The following is a 17,113-nucleotide window of genomic DNA, read 5'->3' as shown; positions in this document are numbered from 1 at the left end:
GGGGGAGAAACTGAATTAAAAAAAGGATTAACAGTCAAGAAAGGTCCAGCAAATCGTATTCTCTTTATAATAATTTAATGAAACGTCAAAGCTTTCGCACTTTGCGCGGGAGGGGGGGGGAACTCCCGGCCCCCCCCCCCCCCACTCAGAGGTCGGATTGACCGCATGCGTGTTGCCAAAATGTCCGGTAAAGGGGTACTTTTCGTGCGACAAAGTCCGGCCCGAGAATTGTAAGAAAAGGGGGTGTATTTGACTTTTCACCCGGAGATTTCTTTAAAAAGGGGTGTTTTTCTTTTTTCTCTCATCTCTTTTGGACTCCTGAGAAATTATTCCGAATTTAGGGGGGTACATTGAGCATTTTTTCTGATTTAGGGGGGGTCTCCAATGCAAAAAAAGCCCGCGAAAAGCCCGCGAAAGTGGGTTTCGGAAATGTTGGCAGTCCTCAGATAGGGGGTGCTTTCAAAAAGAGGGTACGAGCATAATGCGTACCCTAAATAACACTGAGTGGGGGGGGGGGGCCCGGGGGGGGAACTTCAGTCAGACAAGGATTAACCGTCGAGAACGGTACAATAAATCGTCTTCTTTTCCTAATAATTTAAGGAAACGTCTAAGCTTCCGCGCTTCGCGCGGGAGGCCTATCACCCACATCCCCCTAATGAGCGCGCAAGCTCTCTTTAAGTGATTCGCTGGCTCACTACCGCCCCTCCCTAAAATAAGATCCCAGCTCCGCGCCTGCATTAAAATATGTAGGTATGATGGTGACTAAGTTGACGAAATAATTCGTATATTTATGTCGTCGAGGAAAATGACCATTTGCGCATACGCAAGTACTATAGATAGTCCATAAAAAAAAATTAGCCTTCAGTCGGCCTCGGGTTTATAGGGTTAAATTTGTAGATATTGGGACATTTAATTTTGTCGGTAATTGGTGGCTAGTTTTGTTGGTAATCGTTGACCTCTACACCCCCCCCCCCCCACACTGAAAAGGTTCTAGCGACTCCCCTGACTACTACTACAAAAGAAAAGGAAATCAAACAGAAATAGATAAATCAAATCAAATCAAATCAAATCAAATCAAACCTTAGATCAGTTGCGTATAGAAGCGGGTGAAGAGGGCACACACCCAGGACGCGGCACTAGGAGGGTGTGCAATGAGAACAGAGAAATAGAAGCAGGCCCGTAGGGGGGCACGGGGGCACGTGTCCCCCCCCCCCCCAAAAAAAAAAAAAAAAAAAAAAAAATCAAAGATAGATTGAACTTTGTGTAGGGACCCCACTGCAAATGAGCTCTCGAGCTTTCGTGGGTTATCCTGTTCAAGCTGACTTATTTTTTTGATCTGTTATTATTGTATATTGTTGTATGTTGGAAGCTTGTCGAATAAAAATCATCAATCCCCCCCCCCCCACTCCTCGGTACGGATTTACGCCCCTGGTGTGATGGCAGCGATCAGCTATGATGCCAGACATAATAACTTATAATTAATTGGTAGGAATTAATGACATTTTTACTCAAAATATTTCTCGAATTTGGGATATGTATGCTTGTTTGATATATCGCTGATGACAGGATGAGTATTTATTGATAAAATGATAGGCCTATAATAGTCTACGTAAGATACAGCTAGGCCCTAGGGAGCAGATTTTGATGAGAGGCAGTGTTCTAGAGTGGTTTGATTGCGCACCACAGTTTCTTGAAATCAGTAGCCTAAGTATGGGTAGGGAAAGTGGGGCATAACGGACCCGGGGGTCAAAATGGAACTTTGAAATTAGCATATGTTAAAAAAGGTCGCCCTCTGTGCAAATTCTTTGAAGAAGAGAAGATGCCAAAATAATTTCAGCACTGAATTTTCATCCGGTTACATCGAGGCACATCGGAGTAAGATCCCATCCAAAAAATTACAGCCTCATGATCTAAAGTAAGGGGATGTTCATATGGCTGAAATTTGGTAATTTTGGTATCGATTCTAATCAAGTATTTGTATATATTAATCAGATATCAGCGTTAGATTCGCCTGTTTGCATGCCAACTATGCTTCAGGTATTTTCTACGCAAACTTTTATTAAAAATATGTCATTGGGCAAAATGGACCATATAGGTACGGGCAGGCGCGTACACAGGGGGGGGGGGGGGGGGGGGGGGGGGGGGGGGGGGGGGGGGGGGGTGGGGGGGGGGGGGGGGGGGGGGGGGGGTGGGGGGGGGGGGGGGGTTAACCCCCCCCCTTTGGTAATTTTTTTTGTGTAAACCCCCCCCCCCCCCTAAATTCCCCTAAACCCCCCCCCCCCCCCCCTTTTGGATTTTTTTTTTGATTTATTTATTTTTTTTATCATTTAAAATAAATAAATAAATAAATAAATATTCCCATGGTTGACCTAAAAAAGCTGACCTTACCCCCCCCCCCAACGGAGCAAAATGTCAAATTTTCAAATTCCGAGACCAAAAAAAAAAAAGTGTCCTCTTACCCCCCCCCCCCCCCCCCCCCCCCCCCCCTTAACCCTTAAAGGTACTATGTCCCTTTTGCAGCCAACCTCAAATGCTGTAGAACTTTGCAGGAATTATGAATATGTCATGTATGTCCTATCTGTGAAATTTAAACGTTTGCAGTGTCCTCATATTCAAATTATGCAAGGAAACGCGTTTACTTGCTAGACTTCACTGTCAGACACTATTGAGTGACTGACTGGCTTTTTTTCTTCTTTGGTAATAACATACATGAAAAGAGTTGTAAAGGTACTACATGAGCATTTGTCTACATCAATAACCAGGGGCGTAGACAACGGGGGGGATGAGGGGGATGCATCCCCCCCACCTCACAAGGTGGGGGGATGGCATGTACAATCATCCCCCCCCCCCAGGTTTTGGGGAATGATATTTGCTTACTTAATAAGTCATAATGATGATAATAATAGTAATAATAATAATGATAACAATTATAATATTAATAATAATAATAATAATAATTATGATGATGATAATAATAATCCTCATCATTATTGTAATTGTGTTTATTGTTATTTGCCGCATTCACACGGTGAAAGCCAATTCAGACGGTAAAAAAAAGAAAATCTATTTTGTGGTTATCTTGTGGTTTGGAAACCACAAGATAAACACAAGATTAAACAGGCGCGGATCTACGGGGGGGGGGGGGGGGTTAGGGGTTTAAACCCTCCCTTGGGCGGCCCAAAAAACAAACAAACAAAAAAAAAGGGGAAAAAAAGGGGAAAAAAAGAAAAAAGAAAGAAAAAAGAACGCACGCTGGAGAGAAACCCTTTCAAGTGCAAATATTGTGAGAAGATATTCAACTCATCTGGTAACTTAACCAACACATGATAACTCTGGATATAACTGTGTATTTAACTGTTACTTGATTTAAAAAGACGTTATCATGCACTGCTTTTTATGGTCTCCATTGTGTTAATAGATGCCAGGAAAACATCACTTACGGGGTTCAAATAAACACCCCAAAAAAAATCGGCTCGCCGCTTCGCGGCTCGTGGACGATGCTCCGCATCGTCATTATTTTGGTCAACCCCCCCCCCTTAGCAAAAAGCTAGATCCGCCCCTGAGTCATCCCCCCCAGGTGTACGAACCTGTCTACGCCACTGTCAATAACCCACTTCTTGTGATGGCCAAGATTAAACTGATTGAATCTTTGCGCAGCATAAAACGTATTACCATTCGGTGCAATTGTCTGAAAATCAAGACTATTACTTTTGGGCTCTATAGCCCTAAAGTCGATTTGACAACTAATAGTCATTATTTTTCCCACTTGAAGACATTTTCAAGCCGCCACCTTTTTTAGGGAAGTTCTAAATTAGTATTATCTTTCAAATGCAGTTGAAATTTAACTTTTTCATTTTTTTGGCCTGCAAATGGGACTAGTACATTTATAGAACGTTAGAGTTCTGATGGGGTAATACGGATCCGTAGATCCATTTTGCCCCAGGGGGGAGTGCCATTATGCCTCAGGGATGGGGCAAGTTGGATTTTTCTTTTGTAAAATCCGTTTCGAGTTTCTCTGCAATTTTACCGTGGTTTTTGTCGGTTTTTCGTTGACATAATAAAGTGCATACAACATCTATCTGAAACTGTTATTTTTACTGTTTTTGTGTCGTTGATGACGTCATAGGGTCTATTGCAAGTTTGAAATTAAAGGGAAAGTCCACCCTGAAATTAAGTTAGTTTTAATAGGAGTAGAAAAATGAGAGAAACAAGTCAGTGAAAGTTTGAGCAAATTCCGATTAAAAATAAGGAAGTTAGGATTTTTTAAGTTGTAATCAATCAAACACAAATTGGCAACTCTATGACGTATCATGCGAGCTCAACTTCCATTTGCTCAGTACTAAAAAAATCTAAAATTTTCATTTTCCCTCAAGAAAAATTTCAACCGTACATGCACCCTAAATATAATAATTGCAAATATGTTTCTATACTCCCCCTGCAAGGAACAAATATATATTCCATCATCAATAACGAAGAAAACATGATTTTATGGAATATTATGCACAAAGCAAATGAAGGAGAGCTCGTATAATAAGTCACAGAGTTGCCAATTTGTATTTGATTGATCACAACTTCAATAATTCATAACTTTCTTATTTTCATTCAGAATTTGCTCAAACTTTCACTCACCTGATTTTCTTATTATTCTGCCTCTATCGAAACAAACTTATTTTGGGGGTGGACTTTCCCTTTAAGTGTTCCATTATGCCCCACTTTCCCCTACATCTTTTTCTTAACGCTATTAGATCTGCTTTCGTCTAGCTATACTCTTTTAATAATCTGTTATGATTCATTTGTTTATGTTTTGTTTATGGTCCACGCCCACTTGTGTGTGCACATTGGGCTTATTATGTCAGATTGAGATGAACTCTAGCTCGGCGAGCGCGCGCTCCGAAAGATGGCTTCGTTCCCGACAAGAGAACGGCTCGGAGAAGCCGATTTGTTTTTCAAAATCATCCTTCTGGGAGATGCTGGAACCGGAAAAACATCATTGATGCTCAAGTACACACAATCTGAATCACTTGAATCCAGTCGTTACGAACATTCCTTGGACACATCGAGTAGAATCGTTCGCCGAGATGATAAGTCTATCCAGCTGGATATACGAGACACTGCAGGTGTGTAGTCCCATTCGTAGTTCTTTTCGTCTGTTTATTATTTTAGACTCAAAATGTGTGTGTCAATCGTGATCGTGACAGGTTATCTGATATCGATTTGTTTGACAGTCGTCTGGCTAGAAATGTCAGCAGCTAGTAATCAGCAGTGCACCTCCTGATGAACAACCATGCATGCATTATCGTAATATTTGTTTCGGAATATTATTATTAAGCCTAGATCTAGATCTAGTCTAGGCTACTGTCATTGTTGTTTGTTGAGTTGTCTAAAGTAATTGTCTTTTTCGAATTCCAGACAACTCACCACAAAGACAACCTTCCCCAAGACAACCCGCCACAATACCCTGGACATCTCGCCACAATACCCTGGACAACTCGCCACAGGCGAGTTGTCCAGGGTGGGGTGCCTTTTCGGACAACTCACCACACTTTTTTCCCCTCATGATTTCTAGATCTAAAATCCCTCATCTTAGATGAAATTGTCATTTTTCATGATTTTCGTGCTTTTATAAACACAGTCATGACAGGAAAAATGGAAATTGTGAGTATTTTGAGAGCTGTTCTAAAGAATAAAGATGATTTTCCAGGCTTGCGCTTGCAACGTACGAGCCCGGCGTACAAGACCCTCAACAAGAATCTATTTTGGACAAACCCAAGGCGTACGACTACGAGCAAGTGAGCAAAAAGTATAAGGTCCCATTTGAAAAATTACATGATGAATATTAAGGACAATCTAATGAAGAAAGACTGAAAGTTCTTTTATGTAATTATGAGTAACATTATAATTAAAACATCTAAGAAAGAAAAGTAGGCACTTATCAGAAGGGAAAGGACATGCACAAATGATAAGGGGGCACTTTAGGGGAACCTGAAAAGTGGAGGCACGCCCCCCCCCCCCCCCCCCCCCCCCGCCAACCAAGAATGCCGCCTCTGACTGGGCAAAAGCGCGAAACTAACCCCAAAATCTAGAAACCACATTTCAATTTTATTTCGCGGGTGAACTGCCCCCTCCCCCATTAGTACGCCAGTGCTTCCAGTAGGCCTATCTGTCCTTGAATTCCTACCATTAACAATTATTAGAAGGGAAAAGGACATGTACAAACTACAAAGGATAAGGGGGCACTTTAAGGGAACCTGGAAAAGTAGGGGCACAATGCCGCCTCTGACGAAACTAACCCAGAAAATCTAGAAATAAACCACATTCCAATTTTATTTCGCTGGTCAACTGCCCACCCCCCCCCCCCCTATCAGTACGCCAGTGCTTCCAGTATCCTACCATTAAAAAAATTCTGGGACAGAAAAATGCAGCTGTTTTAGTCGACGTCTAGATCTAAATGCCGAGAAGTTATCCCAATGATCTGGCGATCGTACGGTTTGTCAAAAATATATTATTGTTGCAAGGGAAATCAGCTTTATTCTTTATTCTTTGTAATGACTGTGTTTATAAAAGCACGAAAATCATGAAAAATGACAATTTCATCTAAGATGAGGTATTTTGAGATCTAGAAATCATGAGGGGAAAAAAGTGTGGCGAGTTGTCCGAAAAGGCACCCCACCCTGGACAACTCTCCACAGGGTATTGTGGCGAGATGTCCAGGGTATTGTGGCGGGTTGTTTTTGTGGCGAGTTGTCTGGACCCCGTCTTTTTCATCTTCACTTCCCATTCATTTTTATAATTTGCATGTTTTTCTCTCCTGTCCAATTTCCATAAGTCACTGACTCTAGCCTAGATCTAGGCTAGAGATATAATCATAATTCAAATTTATTTATTACTTTTTGCTCTTACTTAGACTGTTCTTTTTTAAACAGTGTACATTTTGAAATAATTCTTTCACTGAAAGAGTTTGAAGAAGATTTTTTTCCGTCAATAATTTCACAAAATATGGAAGAATAAAAAAAGATAAATCTAGATTTAGACATTTCCTCCAGTCTAGTCTAGCTATAGACCGAATTTTCTGTCTCTTTCGTTCGTTAGCCTCTGATTTGAGTAGGGTTGGCTCCTCTCTTCTCTGATTTGGGTAGGGTTGGCTCCTCTCTTCTCTGATTTGGGTAGGGTCGGCTCCTCTCTTCTCTGATTTGGGTAGGGTTGGCTCCTCTCTTCTCTGATTTGGGTAGGGTTGGCTCCTCTCTTCTCTGATTTGGGTAGGGTTGGCTCCTCTCTTCTCTGATTTGGGTAGGGTTGGCTCCTCTCTTCTCTGATTTGGGTAGGGTTGGCTCCTCTCTTCTCTGATTTGGGTAGGGTTGGCTCCTCTCTTCTCTGATTTGGGTAGGGTCGGCTCCTCTCTTCTCTGATTTGGGTAGGGTCGGCTCCTCTCTTCTCTGATTTGGGTAGGGTTGGCTCCTCTCTTCTCTGATTTGGGTAGGGTTGGCTCCTCTCTTCTCTGATTTGGGTAGGGTCGGCTCCTCTCTTCTCTGATTTGGGTAGGGTTGGCTCCTCTCTTCTCTGATTTGGGTAGGGTTGGCTCCTCTCTTCTCTGATTTGGGTAGGGTTGGCTCCTCTCTTCTCTGATTTGGGTAGGGTTGGCTCCTCTCTTCTCTGATTTGGGTAGGGTCGGCTCCTCTCTTCTCTGATTTGGGTAGGGTTGGCTCCTCTCTTCTCTGATTTGGGTAGGGTCGGCTCCTCTCTTCTCTGATTTGGGTAGGGTTGGCTCCTCTCTTCTCTGATTTGGGTAGGGTTGGCTCCTCTCTTCTCTGATTTGGGTAGGGTTGGCTCCTCTCTTCTCTGATTTGGGTAGGGTTGGCTCCTCTCTTCTCTGATTTGGGTAGGGTTGGCTCCTCTCTTCTCTGATTTGGGTAGGGTTGGCTCCTCTCTTCTCTGATTTGGGTAGGGTCGGCTCCTCTCTTCTCTGATTTGGGTAGGGTTGGCTCCTCTCTTCTCTGATTTGGGTAGGGTTGGCTCCTCTCTTCTCTGATTTGGGTAGGGTCGGCTCCTCTCTTCTCTGATTTGGGTAGGGTCGGCTCCTCTCTTCTCTGATTTGGGTAGGGTCGGCTCCTCTCTTCTCTGATTTGGGTAGGGTCGGCTCCTCTCTTCTCTGATTTGGGTAGGGTCGGCTCCTCTCTTCTCTGATTTGGGTAGGGTCGGCTCCTCTCTTCTCTGATTTGGGTAGGGTCGGCTCCTCTCTTCTCTGATTTGGGTAGGGTCGGCTCCTCTCTTCTCTGATTTGGGTAGGGTCGGCTCCTCTCTTCTCTGATTTGGGTAGGGTTGGCTCCTCTCTTCTCTGATTTGGGTAGGGTCGGCTCCTCTCTTCTCTGATTTGGGTAGGGTCGGCTCCTCTCTTCTCTGATTTGGGTAGGGTTGGCTCCTCTCTTCTCTGATTTGGGTAGGGTCGGCTCCTCTCTTCTCTGATTTGGGTAGGGTTGGCTCCTCTCTTCTCTGATTTGAGTAGGGTTGGCTCCTCTCTTCTCTGATTTGAGTAGGGTTGGCTCCTCTCTTCTCTGATTTGAGTAGGGTTGGCTCCTCTCTTCTCTGATTTGAGTAGGGTTGGCTCCTCTCTTCTCTGATTTGAGTAGGGTTGGCTCCTCTCTTCTCTGATTTGAGTAGGGTTGGCTCCTCTCTTCTCTGATTTGAGTAGGGTTGGCTCCTCTCTTCTCTGATTTGAGTAGGGTTGGCTCCTCTCTTCTCTGATTTGAGTAGGGTTGGCTCCTCTCTTCTCTGATTTGAGTAGGGTTGGCTCCTCTCTTCTCTGATTTGAGTAGGGTTGGCTCCTCTCTTCTCTGATTTGAGTAGGGTTGGCTCCTCTCTTCTCTGATTTGGGTAGGGTTGGCTCCTCTCTTCTCTGATTTGGGTAGGGTTGGCTCCTCTCTTCTCTGATTTGGGTAGGGTTGGCTCCTCTCTTCTCTGATTTGGGTAGGGTCGGCTCCTCTCTTCTCTGATTTGGGTAGGGTTGGCTCCTCTCTTCTCTGATTTGGGTAGGGTTGGCTCCTCTCTTCTCTGATTTGGGTAGGGTCGGCTCCTCTCTTCTCTGATTTGGGTAGGGTCGGCTCCTCTCTTCTCTGATTTGGGTAGGGTCGGCTCCTCTCTTCTCTGATTTGGGTAGGGTCGGCTCCTCTCTTCTCTGATTTGGGTAGGGTCGGCTCCTCTCTTCTCTGATTTGGGTAGGGTCGGCTCCTCTCTTCTCTGATTTGGGTAGGGTCGGCTCCTCTCTTCTCTGATTTGGGTAGGGTCGGCTCCTCTCTTCTCTGATTTGGGTAGGGTCGGCTCCTCTCTTCTCTGATTTGGGTAGGGTTGGCTCCTCTCTTCTCTGATTTGGGTAGGGTCGGCTCCTCTCTTCTCTGATTTGGGTAGGGTCGGCTCCTCTCTTCTCTGATTTGGGTAGGGTTGGCTCCTCTCTTCTCTGATTTGGGTAGGGTCGGCTCCTCTCTTCTCTGATTTGGGTAGGGTTGGCTCCTCTCTTCTCTGATTTGAGTAGGGTTGGCTCCTCTCTTCTCTGATTTGAGTAGGGTTGGCTCCTCTCTTCTCTGATTTGAGTAGGGTTGGCTCCTCTCTTCTCTGATTTGAGTAGGGTTGGCTCCTCTCTTCTCTGATTTGAGTAGGGTTGGCTCCTCTCTTCTCTGATTTGAGTAGGGTTGGCTCCTCTCTTCTCTGATTTGAGTAGGGTTGGCTCCTCTCTTCTCTGATTTGAGTAGGGTTGGCTCCTCTCTTCTCTGATTTGAGTAGGGTTGGCTCCTCTCTTCTCTGATTTGAGTAGGGTTGGCTCCTCTCTTCTCTGATTTGAGTAGGGTTGGCTCCTCTCTTCTCTGATTTGAGTAGGGTCGGCTCCTCTCTTCTCTGATTTGAGTAGGGTTGGCTCCTCTCTTCTCTGATTTGAGTAGGGTTGGCTCCTCTCTTTCTCAAGAGAGGAGCTGACCCTACCCAGATCAGAGGCTAACGAACGAAAGAGACAGAAATTTCGGTCTAGTCTAGCTACAGGAAGTATAAATGATTTCCTGTCATTGTCATTGTCATTGAATTTGAAGCAGCGCAATGTAACTTTTGTTGATTAATAGACGAACAGAACTTGAATAGGTCTAATAAGATAATAGTGTAAGTCTGGTGCCATCCAGTTTGGCAAACGGTCGGGAAGTCATATTGAGCCATTGTTTGATAATAACTAGTTCGATTACTTTTAGTTTCTGGCAGTATATATTATCATTACTTAGGCAAATCCAGCATAGCATCAGGTGAAAAGTATTGTACTTTTAGTGCCCACTGTCCAAACATAATCCTCAAGTAAAAATGTTTGAGATTTTTATGAAATATTACTATTGGAATACATGTGCGAAAGCCAAAATACATAAAATAAAGTGAATGAAAATTATGATAAATAAATCAAACTAATATAAAATAAGAAATAAAGACATGTGTAAATAAATTATGACACCTTCTTCTTAGTTGATCCCTCCACTATTTTGGAGATAATTTAGTCCAAATAAAGTAAATGTTTAAAATCTGACCGGTTAGGAGCTTTGGAGAGTATGAACTAACTTTTATATATTGCATTTTTATATTAAATGCCACTATGTCCCAGAGTTGCTTTTCTTTGTGCTATCACTTTTGTATTGTCTGCACCTTCACCCGCTGTCACAACACATCCCATCCCAGTAATAGCAGAGCTACCAAGTATCACGCATTAGGCGTGACATCACGCATTTCGAGGGTCTGAAAATGCTCTTACGCACGACGCGCGCGCTAGATTTTGAAAAAAACGCTATACCTTATACGCGTGTTATACCCTCGCACGCGCGCTGAATCATGAAAATGTCACGCATTGCCGATCTTTGAACTTGGCGTCTCTGTAATAGGGAAATAGCTTTGAAAAGCTGCTTCAGAGAATATCAAGTTTCAAGATTATATGTTTTACATCTCTGCTTTCCAATAATTCTTAGATGTATTGTATTGAATAAATTGATTCTCTGCAGGCATGGAGAGATATCGAAGCTTGACCAAATCTCACTACAATGGAGCGAAAGGAGCCCTCATTCTGTTTGACCTCACGGATGAAAAGAGTTTTTCTAATGTCGCGCATTGGTGAGTAACCTCATTCATAGACCTGTTTCACAGAGCCTTTTTTTCAATGACAAATGACAAAAGTCAGTGACAAATCTGCTGATAACCAATCAGAAGCAAGGATTTCACTGGCTTATAACAAAAAAAATTGTTACGGATGACAAGTTTTGTGAAATGGGGCCCATGGCCTTCATAGTTTCATAACAAATTTGTTACCAATAACAAACGCAAAATTTCTATGACAAATTCTCAGTTAATCAAATGCCACAATTTCAGTAGCTTGTAATAGTTATTGTAACATGTTATTGATATTAAACAAGTTTTTTTGAAATAGAGTTCAGATCATGTGATGGCATTTTTTGTTGTTGAAAGGACAAGTAAATAATATGGGTGTGTGTTGTTTTGGGGTTTGTGTTTTCCTTTTCTTTTCTTTCCTTTCTTCTTTTTGTATGGGGGGGGGGGGGTGCTTTACTAAAGAGAAAGGAGATCAAAATACTCAGGAAAACAGGAGAATGAGTGAAACTGCCTACAGGTTTAGAGTGATATTTAATTATCAGATTGAGAAACAAAATTCTGACAAGATTCCTTTTTTAGAAAGCAAATTTGGAGATTATAACTCATAGAATAAGCATTTAAATGTAATGATTTTTTTAATTTTTTTTTTTTTTTTTTTTTTGGGGGGGGAATAAAAGTTTCCCTGAAGCCATACTTGCTCAAATATTGTGAAAGAGGAAGTCCACCCTGATATTAGGTTGTTTTTAATAGAAGTAGTAGAAAAATCTCTTGTGCAATACTTCATTGTGTGGTTATTATCACCAATGAAATTATCATAAATTTCCATTTTGTTACAGTTTATAGAATCTATTTTAGTGCACAAGTTGGACCAGGGTCCATTTGAGGGGTTTTCTGCCAAGGCTTGTGTAACAGGAAGCGGAATGTGTTTCAGAGAAAAGTCTATTTGGTTGTATAATTTAGGACAAATTAGAAGCACAAAGTCCTTGTACTGTGCTTTATATTACCCTCTGCAAATAATGTTTATGACTTCATGGAGACTATACATGTACATGTCTAACAAAGTCTAGGCCCCTCAATTGTGTGTGGTATTCAATTCTTTAATGCATCATAAAACTGGAGAAAAAAAATTGTAGTATGTGCATTTGAAGTAATAAAATGCACAGTGTTCATCATTTTAAAAAGGCCAATGGGTAGGTTTTTTTTAAAATAAATATAAATAGAATATGATCACCATGATGTAAACAAAAATTGAATGAATTTCTGGCATACCGGTATTCCAATTTTGACATGCCACTTTTTACATATTTTAGCATGTCACTTATCTGAAGGACTATAAAATGCATTGTAATTGAAAAAATAAAAATAGAAACCTAATTTCTGTAAATATGATTTGGGTACAGCTGTGTACGCTATGTACCCAACATTCACTTAGATTTGGTTCTATCTGTGAGAAGTAATTTTTTAAACACTGTCTCAAAATAGAGCGAATTGTAAAGTTGACTTTAAGTGGAAAGATAGGAGAAAAACAATAATTACTTATCACAAAAACCTTTTCTTCTTGGAGTGGGGAAAGAACCTTGCCTCGGGACTTTTGAAATATGCTCAGAATTAACGTAATTGCATACACACTCGTTGCCTACACTGTATATCAATACATAATGGCACTAGAAGTACAAATTTAATATTTTAAAACCAAAACCAACTTTCAAATAGGTAAGGAGTGACAGAGTTACTCACAGTAGGGACTTTTAGATTTGCACATCGACAGCTTTGACTGCAACGTGTGACGTCATTTTAAGGCACTGCGCATGCGTTACGTCGTCTCAGTCGGCGATTGAGAATGCGTCAACCTTGATTTTCCTAAATCTAGTACCTACATACATATTGGTATTTATATAGCGCCTTAAATTTACATGCTCAAGGTACTAGTATGCCGCGTGCGCATAAAATATACAGTTCCTCAGGTAGACAAAGGAACATATATCCCTTCCCTGCTATTATGTAAAAATGTTTAGAACAGGTGTCACATGCTATTCACCTGTTCTACACATTTTTACATAATATCAGTGAAGGGATGTTCTTTTGTTGAGGGTAGAATGAGGAACTGTATATTTTGTCCTCTTTCTTTGTCCGTGATGTTCATAGTGTTACTTCCTGCATGCATGTATATCGTCGAGTGCAATCTAAAAGATTTCTAATTGTAGTCAACATGGGCAGTTAAGTACGTTGACACGCATGATCAGTTGGCGTTCGTCGTGTTCTCGTCCACTAAATCTAAAAGTCCCTAATAATAATCTAGTGGCAGCTGGCCATGATCTTTGTATTAATACCACAATTCAGTCTATTGATAATCACTATCACAGTACTTAATGTACATACATGTACAAATATTTGAGCGAGGCAAGTACTGACAAGCCATTGTTTACCAAAGTCCAAACTCAACAACTTCAATTCTATTAAGACTTTCTCAAAATAGAGAGAATTGTAAAGTTGACTTTAACTGGAAAGATAGGGGGAAAAAGGCAAGAGAAAAATAAATATTTACTTAAAATCACAAAAATCTTGCCTAGGAACTTTTGAAATATGCTCATAATAAAAAAAAAAAATGATACTTGCTTGTTGCCTTTGTCAGATAATGGCACTAGAAGGACAAATTTAATATTTTAAGAATTAAGTGTAGGGTGACAGAGTTACTCAAATATTAGTGGCAGCTAGCCATGACATATTTGTTTACATTTTTATTGTACTTTTGAGATGGAAACCACAGTTTAGTCTGTTGTGAATCACTGTCAACAAGTAGATTAAAAGATTCTGCGATATTAAAATATTGATTCAGATATTTCATTGCTGTTAATTTCTGTGGAAAATCCTGCAAAATATGTGAATTCATGGAACATTATAGCTGGACCTTGTGCAGTTTTTTAATAAAGATACTTGCAGTACAGGTCATTCATGTCCAGTTAGAAAATGAAGGTAAAAAACATGGTGAAGAGCAAAATCCGTCTTGTAAAGCAATGAAAAATATGTTTTTTGTTTTACACACTACACTATGTTTTGAAACATACTACTCTGTTGTAGTGTCCTCTTAACAGAAGCAGAATTTAAAAAGAATAATTATGATAACTTTCATTCACAGCAGGGGTCTTAAATCTTAAATGGCTCTTATTTTTATGTTTTCGCCACGGTGGTGCTAGAGGCTTTATGTTTTGGGGGTTGTTTATCTGTCCAACTTTTTGTTACAGCAGTATTACCATTTCAGGCAATTCAACTAAAATTGGCCTTATATTAGTACAGGGTTATGTTATATAATGGGTTTAGATGTTAAAGTTCATACAAATTTCAAATAATTCAAGAAAATAATTTGCTTTTCTTCTTAATAATACTGTTGTAGGTTGGAAGATCTTGAGCAGTACACAGACCGTCCAGACAGAGTACAGGTAATAATGGTGGGAACACGGTGCCACAAGAAGGACCAAAGAACAGTCCCTGGCGACAGAATCACCAAATTGGCCGAACACCACAATGCCACATCGATAGAAATCAGCGTGGAAGAAGATATAAATATAACAGAGACATTTGACGTGCTTGTGGATAGAATACTGAGCTCTCATCCTGAACTCAGAGGAGCTGACCAGCCCATCTTCCTAGCGACGTCATCAGATGAACATAAAGAACTGGACTTTAGTTGCACACAGTGCTGCCCCATCGGATTCAAGCCAAAGGATTCAGGAGGCGGTGGATAATGAAGAGTATTGTCTAGTGTATTCTAAAATTGTGGGGACACTAGCTCTTTCTAGGGGAAATAAAGAGGGAGGGAGGGAGAGAGAGAGAAAGAGAGATAGAGAGAAAGATGGGGAGGAAGAAAGGGTGAGAGAGAGAGAGAAAAGGGGGAGAGGGGCAGAGAGACAGAGAGGGGAGAGGATGATGGAGGGAGGGAGGGACGGAGAGAGAGAAAGAAGGAGAGAGATGGGTGGTAATAGATGGACGAGGATCAAACAAATCATAGGGATAAGGAGGGTAGTAGTAGAGATGAACTACGAGAATGAAGATCATGACTAACATGTACCCATTCTATGTGTATGTATGCTGTAGCAGAGGAATAACAAATGTTCATGTGAAAACATTTAAATGTGTTGAACCTAGACATATCAATCAGAGGTGGTGTTAACTTATCATTCCTTTTAACAATTTTCTGGCACTTGTCGCAGTAACCTTGTTGACGTTAGAAATACATTGTTTACACAGCATTTTACTAATTAATGCATTCCAATTGTTTTGTCATTGTATAGTTTTGATTCAGAAATTTTGTTTTAAGTGGTAACAAAGTTTAAAAATAAAAATTGAATTCCAAATTCCAAGCATTCAGGCTTTCACATAAAGCAATCTACATGTGTGACAGCTCTACATGTCTTACATTCTGATCAACAGAAAATGTATTAAAAGTAATTTTTGGTCTATATCTGACCACGAAAGATGTTGGAGAGAGACTTACTTGAAGAATGTATGAAATTAACCTTTGACATTGGATATATTTTTGTTGTTATGCAGTACTGGATGTGCTTACAGGTGTTTTTATGTTATATGTATATATTGACCAAAATAATAATGAGTAAAATATAAACAATTCTATTACATTGGTGATACTGTTCTATTATATTAATGGGGAAGAGGCAATAAAGAGAGGAATAGTTAGATGATTTATTTTCAAGATTATGATAGGGAATGTATAATTCATTTTAGCTAGCAATTGAGGAGATATTCAGCTTTAAAATTTGGTTATAAATTCTCTTCTTGTATTGTCAAAACGTTTTTTGTTGTTGTAAGCATTATAGTGTTGTCAATATTATGTTTGTTTTATGAAGTAAACATTATTGTTTGATTTGAATCAGATTGTTAAAAATTCAAACTGATATTGTTATAAAATGATCTGTGATGATTCCTTTATTAACATTATGTATGAGGAAGAAGCTTTTAAAGATATTTTGTAGAAATACAAACAAAAACTAATAGTGTTATACTTTTAATATTCTTTTATTTTTGATGATTTATTCAAATTAAAAAAAAAAAAAAAAATCAACTTATGTAACACAGAACACTGGTGGATGCTGTGCCATAAAAAAAAAAGCATCTCGGTTTTTGTATCTTTCCATGGCTCTCTTCTGTGCCAAATTCGAAATAAATCTAGTGGAAAATTTTACAGTAATTACTGTGTAACGATCTTTCACATGGACAATCATGCTTAATCTAAGAACCTTGAGGGCAGCAGCACCAAAACATGTAGTTTTTCCTTATTTTTTTTTAGCACAATAGACAATTTGGTGAATTCCTTGTATGTCTTCAAATACATTTTCATATGAAGTTTGCTCTATTTTTCATGTAGATTATTACTTTTCTTCTGACTAACGAGTGTCTATGACTTTGTCTATGATCTTTGAACCTGACTGCAATTGTTTTTTTTTTTTTTTGCATTTGTTATTCCTCAAATGTTCAAAGTTCAAAAATCTACTCAGGACAAGTATGAGCAAAAGAATCCAAAAATGTTACTTAATATATGCCAAATTGCTGCATTTTCAAAAGTGTAATAAAGTTGTCTGTTGAGCAGTAATCTGATATTGGTGTTAAGAATGACATACATTGAATACATTGTACCTAGTCATATGCATACAGTGTAGCTTGTATACGTTGTAGTAACATTGGAGTAATAGGCCATTTTCGTAATGTAACCAAATTTAATGCATAAGTCTTTGTGAAGTGCCTCAATACATATTATTTTATTCACCTGAAAAGAATAATAGTATTGCAATAGACAGAATCCAAACTGCATACATTAGTTTTTGCCAGGTTGGACAAACATTATGACTTGAACTACCTGGCAACACTTAATATATGCAGTGTGCATTCTGACTATTGAAATACTATTATTCTTATAAGGTGAAAGAAATAACTTGTATTGAGGCACTTCACAAAGATTTATGCATTAGATTTGGTAACATTACGA

General features: G+C 40.1%; 1 protein-coding gene across 1 annotated transcript; it reads left to right on the top strand.

Annotated features, from left to right (window-relative positions):
• The first annotated feature begins 4,847 nt into the window (after positions 1 to 4,847).
• On the top strand, positions 4,848 to 14,960 carry LOC585558 (ras-related protein RIC1). Its single transcript, XM_785380.4, has 3 exons — positions 4,848 to 5,117; positions 11,013 to 11,121; positions 14,507 to 14,960. Exons 1-3 carry the CDS (start codon positions 4,898 to 4,900, stop codon positions 14,856 to 14,858), a joined length of 681 nt encoding a protein of 226 aa, XP_790473.2. The 5' UTR covers positions 4,848 to 4,897; the 3' UTR covers positions 14,859 to 14,960.
• Positions 14,961 to 17,113: the final 2,153 nt, after the last annotated feature.

The sequence above is a fragment of the Strongylocentrotus purpuratus genome, unplaced genomic scaffold (genome assembly GCF_000002235.5).
Source record: "Strongylocentrotus purpuratus isolate Spur 01 unplaced genomic scaffold, Spur_5.0 spur5_scaffold_2, whole genome shotgun sequence".
In the NCBI taxonomy this organism is placed as follows: domain Eukaryota; kingdom Metazoa; phylum Echinodermata; class Echinoidea; order Camarodonta; family Strongylocentrotidae; genus Strongylocentrotus; species Strongylocentrotus purpuratus.
The sequence above is the reverse complement of the archived record's forward strand: the minus strand, read 5'-3'. Positions and strand labels throughout refer to the sequence as shown.

Bases quoted from the DNA above. Each gene is read 5' to 3' on its own strand.
- LOC585558 (XM_785380.4), top strand. From the start codon at position 4,898: ATGGCTTCGTTCCCGACAAGAGAACGGCTCGGAGAAGCCGATTTGTTT. The intron at 5,118-11,012 runs GTGTGTAGTCCC...GATTCTCTGCAG, and splicing joins GGATATACGAGACACTGCAG to GCATGGAGAGATATCGAAGC. The intron at 11,122-14,506 runs GTGAGTAACCTC...ATACTGTTGTAG, and splicing joins TTTTCTAATGTCGCGCATTG to GTTGGAAGATCTTGAGCAGT.